Source organism: Gavia stellata, chromosome 10 (genome assembly GCF_030936135.1).
Source record: "Gavia stellata isolate bGavSte3 chromosome 10, bGavSte3.hap2, whole genome shotgun sequence".
In the NCBI taxonomy this organism is placed as follows: Eukaryota; Metazoa; Chordata; class Aves; order Gaviiformes; family Gaviidae; genus Gavia; species Gavia stellata.
In genome coordinates this window covers 29,618,106-29,631,347 of record NC_082603.1, presented here as the reverse complement: position 1 = coordinate 29,631,347, position 13,242 = coordinate 29,618,106, and the positions used below count along the sequence as shown (strand labels likewise).

Sequence of the window (13,242 nt, the reverse complement as noted above, 5' to 3'; positions counted from 1 at the left end):
GCTGGCTGTGTGATACTGGTGGTGAGCATCAAAAGTAACCGGAAAACATTGCTTACTGGTTAGCTACGCAGCACTTAATTTGAGTTGTTGTGTAAAAGCATGGTATAAATGTAATAGTTTTAAAGACACGATTGGGAAAACTGTAAAAGACATTCATACATAATGGTTTTTGGTTTTTTTTCTCCTTGCTTAGCTGTCTACTCAGATGTGGAGTCAGATTTCCATGCCAAAGTTCCTGTTGTCTTTTGCAAAGATGTTAAAAGGTACATGTCATTGAAAAGGATTTTAATGAGATACTGATTTCTACTATGCTTGTTCATAGCAGCCGCTTGCCTGCAGTCCTGACAATAAGTATTACTGTAACATTTAGCTAATGTTTATGTTAAAGGGGAATTGCTCATACACGAAAATACAATGTAGAAAGAAAGCTTAGCTTTGTTTTTGTGCCCAATAGAGCTCATTAGTGGTAGGAGTCTGAAAATACCAGTTCTAGTTTTAGTTAAATAGGGGAACAGTGAAATAGTTTTCAGTTGATACTTAAAATTTCTGCCAGCAGTTTAATCCAAGGCTTTAAAAACATTTTATAAGATACACGTTACCAGTAAGGACACATCATCTGACCGTTTCGGTAAATTCCTAAGAAGTAGCAACCTCCAAAATGAAACATGGTTGCTCTATGATGTCCATATTGCTTTGACTGGCTAGAGGTATGTGATTGGAACATACGGGGAAGTAAAAGCAGCAAGGGTGGGCATATCTTTTCCTGTGTTTGTAGATTATGCAAATACCTTGTAAGTACTAAGAGGATAGAAATAACTGTTCTGATACACAAACCGGAAGTTTTTAGAGCAGCTGTTTTGTGGACTTACGAACTCTTAATATGCAGCAGGCCGGGGGGGGGGGGATTTATTTATTTACTTGCTTACTTATTTAGTATGTGGAAGATACACATGGAGTTTGAGTTCTGTAAGATTGCACAGTTAAGTAATGGCAGAACTTAGAGCAAATTCTTAATGCTGTTTTATATTTTTAGCTGTAATGAACTTCTGTAAGTTCTAGATCCAACTGATGAGTTAATAGTAAAGAAAATGTGATTATATTCTGTAATTTTTGTTTACAAGTCCAGGTTCTTACATAGGGAGACACTGATGCATGTTTTTATTAGATGCCCCATCTCCCCCGTGCCCCAAGCATCATCTGTATACACAAGGCAATAATCTGTTTTACATTTGTAATTACAGTGGTTTGACATGTAAAGTAAGTGCTAGAAATGATGTGGCTTGCCTTACAACTGACCTGCTGGCTGCACTTGGTAAACTGGAACCTGTCCTTATTCCCTTGGTTTTGGCTTTCCGCTACTGGGCTAGAGTAAGTTTATAAATATTGAGGATAATTAAATATGTTTATTTCCTCTTTTTAAGTACTGCATGCAATGTAATGTATAATATACCATGAATATATTTGTAGAAAAGAACTTCATGCCACTAGTTCAGCTCTTACCTTAACAGGCCAGTATGAGACTGAAGATTTTGGTGTGAAACTAAATATATGTGAAGCTTCCCCTATTCTGTTAGCAAGCTATTGCATTAATTCCTTAAACTAGTTAATTGTTCCTTGAAAACCAGCTCAACAGAGCAATTGGCTCTTGCAAACTTTCTGCTGTTGAGGTCACATTGAAAAAAGTTAACTTGCTCAAAAAAGGGTCTGTTGTCATACCCTGCTGTACTTCTTACAGACGTCAACGGTGATCACAGGAACCAAGTTATAATGTTCGCAGCCAGCGTTTTAACTGTCTTGTAATTCAGTCCTGAAATTGCTCCCAGGCCATACTTAAAATGTCTTGACTTTATTGAAAAATCAGTTGCATGGTATTATTATTGTTGCTTGATTTAGCAAGGTGTTTTTACAAAAATTCCTGTTTTACAACACATAAGTAGCAGCAGTAGAAACTACAAAGAACTGTTCAAAGTCTAATACATTTATTACATCTCTCTTGAGTTCCCATAGAAGAGATCGGTATCAGATTACAGCCAGATGCATAGAATCCCCATCTCCATACATGAGATACCACCCAATAACAAAAACCTGATAGTTGGCCGAAATTCTAGATATGAACATAAATGCGTCCCACAATCACAAAATGTGATGAAACTGAAGAGAATAACGTATAATAAAGTAGTATAACTTAAGGCACTGTATGAATTACTATAATTTGCATTTTGTCTGTACGTGGCATGGCATGACGACTGCAGTTTCTGAGATGAAGGATTTTGTGTTTCACTCTAGTATGTATCTCACATTTCTTTAATATTTTTCCTTTTATAGTAGATTTTAAATTAAAATGCTGATGTTACATCAGAAAAGTAATGATTTATTCTCTTACAGCTCTGTCACATTGACTGTCAGGCTGAAGGTGGGATTCCCTCATATTCCTTTGCCTTAATGGTGATATTTTTTCTTCAACAAAGAAAACCACGTATTTTACCATCCTATTTGGGCAATTGGGTAAGTGCTTTGGTAATATAGTAACCTTATTGTTAAATTGTTGATGTGATTTCTGTGTTTTGCAAGGTCATAAAATGTGCAGAATTTGATTGCCTAAGAAATTTGTAAATAAAACGCATTGATGCTTAGTCCTCACACAGTTGATGCCTGATGATTCTGATGACTTTTAAAAAAAGGCAGCCTGTGCAATTGTGTCATGCTGTGTTTTGGAGAAGAAAAGGCAAATATTTTCTTCTTTAATTCTCTGAATTTATTTTCCTGACATCAGTTATTCTTGAACATTAATTATTCTTGAGGGGGATAAATATCACAATTGTCAGCATTACCTTTGGTGAAAACTTTCGGTTGTATGTATTATACACAGCCTTGTTTCAGAGCTACTTTAATTGTTGTTAGATTGAAGGTTTTGATTCAAAGAGGCCAGATGACCACCAGCTGAAATGTATAGAAGAAGAGTTTGTGCGGTGGGAGTACAAACCACCAACAAATGGTGCAGCAAAAAACTCAGTTGGAGCAGAAAGTAAAACTAAAGTTGAACAACAAAAAGGTGGTGGTAAAAAGGTAACAAGCTCAGAAGTGGACAACCAAAGTAATGCAAAGGAGAAACACGGCAATGTAAGTCATGGCTTTATTTCACTGAAAACCATATTATATCTCTTATTCCTATTTTTTTTATCTTCAAACATTAATACTGGATGGAACTAGGAAAAAAAAATGGGAATTTAAATTTCTTATTGCAGTTGAGCATTCTTGTCCATGTGTTTCAGTCTCTCTTAGCATTCAAAACCCCTCACGAAGTTTCACTGGGGCAACTGTGGTTAGAACTTTTGAAGTTTTACACACTGGAATTTGCTTTGGAGGAATACGTCATCAGCATACGGGTACAAGAGCTCTTAACCAGAGAGAATAAAAACTGGCCTAAAAGGCGAATAGCCATTGAAGGTAGGATAATACCTTTTTCTAGTTCTGTAGTCATCCTGCATTATTACCTTTATTTATCTAATACTTACAGGTCTGTCACAAGAAATCTGAACAATAAATTAAATCAATAATTGGAGGAGAAAGTAAATATATTTTTTATATGAATTTTGTCAGCTATTTAGTCTGTTTAAAGACAGATTTTCTGTTTAATACTACTTTTTGCAACTCTGGTCCTTGAAGTACAAAGTGTGAATTTGTCTCACTGTTTCTTACCATTCTGTTCTTATCTCCATCTGTTTCATTCTTTCTATAAACTTATTATTTCTTCCTTTTTAATAATTCTGATATTATGAATTTCCAGCACCTCTAGCTGCATTTCCAAAAACCACAATATATTTTGAGTGTTACCAGCTATCAGTTTGTTTCCTCTGACTCTAATGCAGACTGAGCAGACAGGTTAGCTCTGATCAGAGTGAACTGGAGCAAACCTGTCAAAGTAACACACACACACACCCCACCCCATCCCCCCAGCACCCTCTGTTGTCCCTTTCCCTGTTGGTCGTATTTCCATACTGTGAAATTAAATGGCATGTCATAGGCTATGCTTCAGGGCCTGAATATCCTGCTAAAGGAAGTGCTTTTTTAAGGGAGTTAGACCCCATCAATTTGATGATAATACATACCCTGAGTTATGTATGTTGGGGAGAGAAAGAAAGGAAGAAAACTATTCTGTCTATTACTTCTTTATAACTGGAAGACATCTTTATTTCTGTTCCTCAACTCAGAAAAATACCTAAACAATACTTAACAGGGAAAGTCACAGAGCAATGTGTGGCATTCTGAATTGGCCTTAAGAATAGAGAAACTGGGTATTTGAGGAAGGTTAAGAAACCATTTAAGGTGATATTTTTCTAAAAGAATAAATGACGAATTTTGGACACTTTCTAGAGATGTTGATGAAGTAGCTGAGGTGTAGTAGGAGATGAAGTAGGAGAGGACAAGGGGAAATAGGTCGAAGAGAATCATAAAGACAGAGAATGAGTTACTAAAGGTATATTGAAGGATGAGTCAGTAAAGTACAAGAAGAGCAAGAAGGAAAAGGAGAAAAACAAGCAATGAATTGTTGAGGCACTTGCACTCTTGTGGCTTTAATTTCCTCTCCCAGTTCTTTTCCTCAATCACTTTTAGCTAGAGAGTTTTAAAACTAGAGTAGTATTTATTCAGCATGTGGGAAACTAAAACCTGTAAGATGAAACAGCAGATTATTGAGGAAGAAACAGGAAATAACTTGAAAAACCAGCTCGCATTCTGGTTCTATACCTGCTATTGTTGGTCTTTTTGTGTTCTTTTTGTTTGTTTGTGTTATGGTTTTTTGTTTTTCATTTTTGCCTTTTTTTTTTTTAATGTTAAGTTTGTAACTGAAATTATGAAGTAACAGAATCTCAGTTTGATACTATCTTCCCAGGCAAACTTATAGCAACTATGCAAGTGCTCTTTTTACATGGAAAACATGTTTGATCTAGAAATCGCTAGGAAGGACTAAGAATGAAACCTGGTGAGATTGGTTCATATAATCCTTATAACCTTAATGTTACTCTTAGAGAAATTAATTTCTTAAGGGAAATGCAAATCCTTCTTCAGTGAAGGCAAAAAGTTCAGGCAGCCCTACATTTATTTTGCCTTTGTATGTTTATTTTTAATTTCTAGTTTAGAAATTGACCATAATATAATGGTACAATATACCTATGCTTTTCTTTTCAAATAACACTATTTAGAATGGTTTATGATAGCCAACCATTCATGGCCACACATGTGTTGTGTTTTGTATGGAAGAAGTCCAAAAAACTTTGTGGGCGCTGTGTTCTCTAAGTATATCCAAGTACAGTTCTGGATTATATTCTAAGAATCTCCTTTTAACTGCTGTATCATAACTTAGGTATTTCAGCTGCTTTAGTGAAATGTAGAAATTAAAAATTACTAATGAAATTGTTCTGTTCTTCCTAGATCCTTTTGCACTAAAGAGGAATGTTGCACGGAGTCTAAATAGCCAGATGGTATTTGAGTACATCCTGGAGCGATTTAGGACAGCGTATAAATATTTTGCATGTCCACAAAGTAAAGATGGGATTAAATCCAAGCCAGATACCAAGAAAAAAGAAAAAGGGAAAATGAATAATAAGAAATCCACAAGGTCTGAAGAGCCTGTAGCCAACTGTTGCCTTCCACAAGGAGAAAAAGTTGTAGATAAACAAAATATAGGAAGTGGATGTAACATACCAGAGAATGAACTTGAATGTAATGAAGTGGTAGAAGCTGTAGCCAAAATATGTACTTCCAAGAACATAGACTCTTTGCTACTTTCAACATTGGACTCTAGTTACGATGAAGACAAAGAAGAAGCTTTATCCCTTACTTCTAATGAATGCTGTGAATTAAAGCAAAAATCACTTAAAGAGAGGGATGATTTAGAAATTTCAGTTTGTATAACTGAAGGTGAGCTAAGCCACCATTGTAACTGCAGTGAACATCAGCCCTATGACACAAATTCTAGTAATGAATTTTCTGATGCTGAAAGTAGACAGAGTTTGGTAACAGAGTCTTCTCAGAAGAATAAGTGCACTGGCACACCAGCTACCTCGCCCAACTGCAAAGCAATGGTGGAAGCTCATGATCTCAAAGATGAAGGCAGACTCTTTACAGAAGAAATGCTTTATGTGTTTGATAAGTTTATTTTGACTTCAGGAAAGGTAAGCTGTGTATTTTGGCAGTGCTGGTCATGTATGAGTGGGCTATTACTTTTAAATCACTAAAACTAAGGGTGGATGGATGACAGGATTCTCCCTGTGATTGTTTCAGTCTATGCTATGAATGGTAGCTCTAGCCTTTTTAGAGTACCTGTTATTCAGGACTGGAAAACACTGAACGTGTATGCCATTTGGACTAAATGGTCTGTTGCCCCCATCTTATGCAAAGCTTTCTGATTTTCACAAAAATAATCCTGGGTTTTGGTTTTTTTGTGGGGTTTTTTGCCCCCTTCCTCTCCTACTTTCTTTTAGAATTTCCAGGTGCCCTTATGTACTCTGAGAACTAAATGCAGCCTGTTGAGAGGTGTTCTTCTGTTCTTTGTAGAGATTGTTGCTGTTCAGATGTTAAATGTGCATGACTTGCATAGAAATGTTGCATGACTTACAGAGAAATGTAAGGTCTGTTGAACTATCTTAAAAATAAAATTGCATTTGTGCACTTCCCCCCCACACCCCACCAAGCCACCAACTATAGTATGCAGCATCTGCAAACGGGATGGACATTCCAAAAATGACTGCCCAGAGGATTTCAAGAAAATTGATCTAAAACCACTACCACCAATGACTGACAGATTTCGGGAAATACTTGATATAGTGTGTAAAAGATGTTTTGGTAAGTTGGAAAACTGGGAACTGTAATCTGGAAAAAATAAGAACTTCAGGGTTAAATTACTTATTCCAGTAAATTCAGTGGGAAGAAGCTCTTCCAGGTACCCTAGGCTAAAAATTCACTGATATTTTTATTTTCATATAACCCATGGTTGTGATATCAAATTCTTATAACAGATTTGAGAAACTGATACTATACAGGATTTTTCAACGTGTTTATAAAAAGTTACTAGTGTTCCCAGAAATGAGGCTCTGGGCAAAACTAGTTTTTCTGTTTGTCAAATTCTATGGGTTCTTTTGGAAAAAGCCCCTTTTGGGTGCTGTGGTGGGTTAACCTTGGTTAGATGCCAGGTGCCCACCAAGGTGCTCTGTGTTTGAATAAATCCAGAAAAATCAGACCTCTGAAACAAAATCTTAACAACTCTAATGATATAATAAAAAAGAAAAACACACATTAAAGGAAAGTAAATGTAACAAAAAAAACGGTATCCAATACTTTAAATTAGCTGGAAAAGATTTTTGAGGTAGCTGAATGTCACATCTGACTGTGTTTCAACTTGTTTTTACGTAGATGAATTATCCCCTCCTTTATCTGAGCAACAAAACAGAGAACAAATTCTGGCAAGTTTGGAAAGATTTATTCGAAAAGAGTATAATGGTATGTAACAGTAGGTAGTGATTCTTGATAATGCTTTCTTCATTCATGCTGTCCAGAGGGTAAAGATGTAATTTGTCTCATTATTGCTCATTTTCCTTGCTTAAAGTAGTGGCATCTCTTTTCCCTCTGTATGTAAAGCTATCTTGCAGACTTCTAAACTGAACATCTGTCAATGCTATTCCATGGAAATGTCCCTAGAGTGGAGGAAGAGCTGCAAGAGTAGTAATATAGATACAGGACTATTGCAGTCAGGACAAAAAGAAAGTTTGAATGGGCCCTGGCCAGTTGGGTTTAGTGTTATCTGGGTCATGGGCTGAGTACTTTTGTTGCCAGTACTTTTGTCACCAGTGTTTAAGTATCTTAGAAATCTTAATGAGTTTATCTTCACATCCCTTTTATAAAATAGGCAAAAGTATGTTACTACAATGATGGAAGTCAAGGCACAGAGATGCAAAGTGATTTTTGGAGGTGTTGTAAAACAGTGCCAGGTACCAAACCCAGGTCTCCTGAATTCCAGTCCATTGCTTTACACAGAAGGCCATCTGTTCTGCTGTAGCTGGCCTGTGATCAAGGAACTGTGAATTGCACTTCCATCCACCGGCTGTGCCCTCCACTTACTGGCAGCAGCTGAGGCTTGAGACCTGTTACAGAACCTTGAAAGACTTAAGATTTCCAAGTCTATTAAAGGTTAGGAAAAAGCCGTCAATAGGTGTTACGTATATTTTCCTAGCATTGATTTCAGTTGAACAGATAAATGTATTCTTTTCAGTTAGGAAGAAATTGCTTCCTCTCAGTTTACGTAATTTCACTGTCCTTTACAGGAATGAAAATACATTATAATACTGTGTTTTGAACAAAAATGTAAACAAAACTGTTGGGAAAGAATGTTCCATAAAGTATATTAATCTTATTGATTGTATCTTCTTGAACAGTATGTTACCATTACAGAAACTTACTGATTAACCATATTTACCTAGTCACAGGAAAAATACTCAACCTAGACAAAGTATGAGTGGAACCAGAAATATTGCTTGGACTACCTTAAGAGTAGCTCTGTCTTATTTGTGGGGTAAAGCTGTACTGGTGACTGAGTTTGAACATTATTTTGGTTTATTTTAAACAGGAAAGCGCAGTCACATAGCACAAAACATTTTACCACATTTAGAGGTGGCATTTAATGGTTATAGTAACTCTGTAACATACCTCACTCATAAAAATTACATGGGCTTTATCCTGCTTTACTTTCTATAAATAATTTTTAAAGTGTTGTACTTCCTCCTTTATCAAAGGTGAAGTCTTAGAAGTGACATTGTAAGCTCTCTCTTAAAGCTCTTTTTTTATGGGCACCTACACATCTCAGTTAAGCAATATTCCATAGTAAGCACTTACCATTCAACTGTAAAATAATTTATCTTTTTTTGATCAGACAAAGCCAGACTTTGCTTGTTTGGCTCTTCAAAGAATGGATTTGGATTTCGGGACAGTGATCTAGATATCTGCATGACTTTGGAAGGCCACGAAAATGCAGAGGTAAGAGTTTTTAAATTGATAAAATTTACTATTTTAAATTCAAGAATTCTTTAAGGTTTTTTAATTCAGTTAATATTTCTGAACACAGAAAAGGTAGGACTTTGCTAGTAGCACATTGGCTTGTTGCATTCTGCACAACTGAAGCAAGATATAGCCTATTTTACTTTTAATGCCCTATAGACACACATTTAGTGTACTGTAGATGTCTACATAGAGAATATGAGTCACCAGTTTATGTAAATTCCTGTGCTGGCTTATTGCTTACTTCTTTTTGTACATAGACTTTTCCTCTATGAAATTTATGTGTGATAGTAAATGTGCTTGTTGGGATAGGATCCATGTTTTAACATCTGAAGCTGTGGTATTTGTCTTTCCTAGAAATTAAACTGTAAAGAAATAATAGAAGGTTTGGCAAAAGTTCTTAAGAAGCATCCAGGTAGGTGTTTTAAAGTATTATTTGTTTTTTATTTACATTTACTATATATGTAGTTAATGGAAATGTTTTATGTACTAAAGTGTTGCTTCTCCAGGTTTAAGAAACATCTTGCCTATAACAACAGCCAAAGTGCCTATAGTAAAATTTGAACACAGACGAAGTGGCTTAGAAGGAGACATCAGTTTATACAATACACTGGTAAGCATCTGTTTGTGTTTGGTTTTGTGTTCAAAGAAAGCTTTTTAATTCAATGTAACTCACTCAGATAATAATTTGAGGGAATAATTTTGAAACCAGAATTAAAATGCTTTTATGTGTTTGGGTTTTTTCCTACGTTATTTAAATTCAGTGGCCCACACCCTCAGCCCAACCCAAGTAGCTGTATAACCTGGTGGCAGAGCAGCGTCATGGCACACGAAGCATTTTTTTGTGAATGCTCCTGAAAAGCTGTTAGTGCCACATTCACCATGGCCTTTCTGCAATCATGAATAGTACATCTCATCCCAGCTTACATCTAGCGCAATGAAATTGGACGATTTCTTACGTAATGGGCTCACATTCACCTGTGAAGAAGGTGCAATTTGTAGAATTTGTTCCAATGTGAGTCATCTTACGGACTTACTTCTTTGCTGGCGTTTTCCAAGGTTCTTCTTGTTATTACTGCATTAATACTGTCCTGATTACACCTTTCAGTTATGTTTGTGCAGGAAATGTTGCAAGAATTTTATGGAATATTGTGATTTTTTTTTGCCCTCCAATTCTATTATGCATCTCCTGTGCTTGAACTGCAGACTATACGATAATTAACCATAATTTATATGGAAAAACCTCTTTTTTTTTTTTTCCCCCCCCTCCCCCTTTTCCCAGGCGCAGCATAACACAAGAATGCTGGCTACATATGCAGCTATTGATCCTAGAGTGCAATATCTGGGCTATACAATGAAAGTTTTTGCAAAGGTAATACAAAAAGAAGGCACTTACTTGTATAATACAGTTTTTTTCTGATACAGCCACTGAGTTTACCTTTTGATACTGCCAACTGGAAAGGAGTCAGTAGAATGCTATTAATATGAAGTGCACTTTCTTCTGAATATGCTCCAGCTGATTGTGTGTGTCAGAATCAAGTTCTTTAGTCCTGGTATCTTCTGCTATCTGTTGAAAGATTTCTGTCTTACGAGGAAACTGATGAAAGGAAAACTTTCATTTTTTTTCAGTTTCAAACCATCTACAATGCAAAAAAAACCCCAAACAAAACTGGAAAAACTGGTAACTGTAAGATGTAGGGGCATGCAGCTGTGCATGGGCTTCCCAAGTTTCCATATGTAGGACCAGCCCAGAGATTACTACAGCTTTCTTCTGGCCTACTTGCCTTGTTTTATTTGCTATAAAAGTCAGGAGTAGTTATGGGTTGATGGATGGACATGTTCATTACAAATCACCAAGACTAATAATGATTTTTTGTCTGCGTGGTCACAGTAGTGCAGAATATTGCCATGTCTCTTCTGTGTCCAGATAAAAAATGCTTTGTGTTGATAATAATGAATCTTACTCTTTTTTTGTAGTATTGCATGCTACTGTATACATTCTAAAAATCTTACTGTAAAGACCAGGTTTCCAAGTTTAGTGGGAGATAATACTCTTGAACGTATTTGTATAGAGATGACTTCATAGCTATGCAAATATTCAGTGTTTAAGCAAAATGCTTCCTCATCTGTTTGCATTGGCAGAAGAATCGGGAATGGCTCTCACTGCTGCTGCTAATATGAAAGTAATTTGTAAATCCCTGTTTTTTCCAGACCTAGGAGGTTAAAAATGTGTTGCTTATTATGACACATGCCTGAAGCAAAGGGTAGCTTAGCAGGTGCTGTAGAAAGGTTATACTGTGATAAGGTTTTCAAGCCTAGTAAGGTAATTCACTGATGTTTGTTTTACACTGTGTTGTGCAGGCTGGACCATGGTTTAATTAGGTATGTGTATGTATGCTAGCAAAATGCCAGGTATTGCCTAAGTTGCCTAAGTTGAAATACTTGCCTATTAATTAATTATTAAAAAAAGGGGGGAAACCAAACCAGTAAAGAATCATAAACCAGCTCTAGTAACATGAGTTTAGGAAAATTAAATTTTACAGTATTGAAACCTGGACATCGGATGTGGAGGTTTGTTGGGATTTCTGTTTTGAGGTTTTGATTTTTTTTTTTTTCAATTTCGCGTATTGTAAACTAAAAAAAAAAATATTTTGGCTATGAGAAGCTTTTCTGGTTTTGTTACTCAAATTATGCTGTGGATTTGCCAGATGGCACTTGACTCTAAGGACATTTATTTTTCAGGCTTCATAAACCAATTTTTAGTTATGAGATGAATTTATTTTCTGTTATTGGTGGGGTTTCTGTTTGCTCTCTGACATAGTTGTTAGTCTTGAATAATAAAATGTAAATTTAGTATTTTGTTTCAAATGTATTTTTTCAGCGCTGCGATATTGGTGATGCATCCCGTGGTAGTCTGTCTTCGTATGCCTATATTCTTATGGTTTTGTACTTTCTACAGCAGAGAAATCCACCAGTTATTCCAGTTCTTCAGGAGGTAGGTTTTCAGAGAAAGAGGCTGTGAAAATAGATGCACTTTTTCTTCAAACCAAATATGAGAAGTCTGGGCTTTTAGTATCAGGGGGATGAATGAAATACGGGGCCCTTCTGCATTAGCAGGTTCCTAACTGCTGCTTAGTTTTAGTAGGTAAAACTTACCAAGAAAATTACAACAAAATCGAGAATCTATTGGACCTAAGTTCTGCTGTTATATTTACTTTGGGATTTTGGTCTTATGATGATATTTATATGCTGAACAGGATAGAAAAAAATTGGCAGGTGGTATGGAGAGAAGGGAATTGTAATTATGAGACTGCGCCAAATGCTTTTGAGATGGGAGTCCAGCTCTTCCATCAGTTATTGTCAGAAGCATTATTTATTGCTCAATACCTTATCTGTAAGAGAAAAAAGTTTTTATTTTATGATTTGATTGGGGGGGGGGGGGGGAGATAACTAATGCTTTGGTATAACTTTAAAGATACTATTTTACATGTGCCAGGAAACTTTATTAAAAAAAATAACGTTCTGTACCTCCATTGCGTGGCTGGGGAGAATATAATTAGTCAGCTATCTACCTCTTCCTGGATACACTCTGAAACTCTCAAGCACTTCTGAAAATTATCCCTTTCTGACTTTTTTTGTTGTCTGCATACAAGAGGAAAATTGGCTTAAGCACTGCAGTTGAGACTCAAAGACTTTCTTGCTGATACTTTAGAAGTGGTTGCGAGTTGTTATTTTATTGCTACCCTGAGAGTGCATTTAAATAACAGTGGAATTTCCCCTTGGCTTTGCTGAAGTCAAAATGTAATAGGAGTCATATAAAGTCTCCTTAGAGATTTTGTGGGCAAGAGGGATGTCGGAATCTTGATGAGGTAATTCAGTCGGGTTTTCTTAGTTGCAAAGTACAAGTGAAAATAAAATATCCACATAATTCAAGAGAGGTATAGTAATAATGCAAAAAGATTTCAAACTTTTTACCAATAAGAAATTCTGCCTATATAAGAAGTAATTATTAAAATCAAAAGATTTGTGTATTACTTCTTACCAGCAAAACTGCAAGTCTTTTATGGTGACTTTGAATTAGAGTCGTAACTGTGTCCCTCGCTATTTTGGCAGATATTTGATGGAAAACAAATTCCACAAAGAATGGTGGATGGATGGAATGCCTTTTTCTTTGATGACATGGAAGAACTGGTA

The 13,242-nt window shown here is 36.0% G+C and overlaps 1 protein-coding gene across 3 annotated transcripts in view; it reads left to right on the top strand.

Moving 5' to 3' along the window:
- Positions 1-13,242, top strand: part of TUT4 (terminal uridylyl transferase 4) — a 48,633-nt gene that overhangs the window by 22,298 nt on the left and 13,093 nt on the right. For all 3 annotated transcript variants that reach the window (XM_059821578.1, XM_059821577.1, XM_059821579.1), the window contains exons 8-21: positions 194-263; positions 1,242-1,368; positions 2,386-2,505; positions 2,902-3,120; positions 3,273-3,447; positions 5,431-6,173; positions 6,693-6,843; positions 7,411-7,497; positions 8,924-9,027; positions 9,406-9,463; positions 9,558-9,661; positions 10,331-10,420; positions 11,930-12,043; positions 13,162-13,239. In XM_059821578.1, coding sequence (XP_059677561.1) covers positions 194-263; positions 1,242-1,368; positions 2,386-2,505; positions 2,902-3,120; positions 3,273-3,447; positions 5,431-6,173; positions 6,693-6,843; positions 7,411-7,497; positions 8,924-9,027; positions 9,406-9,463; positions 9,558-9,661; positions 10,331-10,420; positions 11,930-12,043; positions 13,162-13,239 — 2,240 coding nt within the window. The remainder of the gene's footprint in view (positions 1-193; positions 264-1,241; positions 1,369-2,385; positions 2,506-2,901; positions 3,121-3,272; positions 3,448-5,430; positions 6,174-6,692; positions 6,844-7,410; positions 7,498-8,923; positions 9,028-9,405; positions 9,464-9,557; positions 9,662-10,330; positions 10,421-11,929; positions 12,044-13,161; positions 13,240-13,242) is intronic.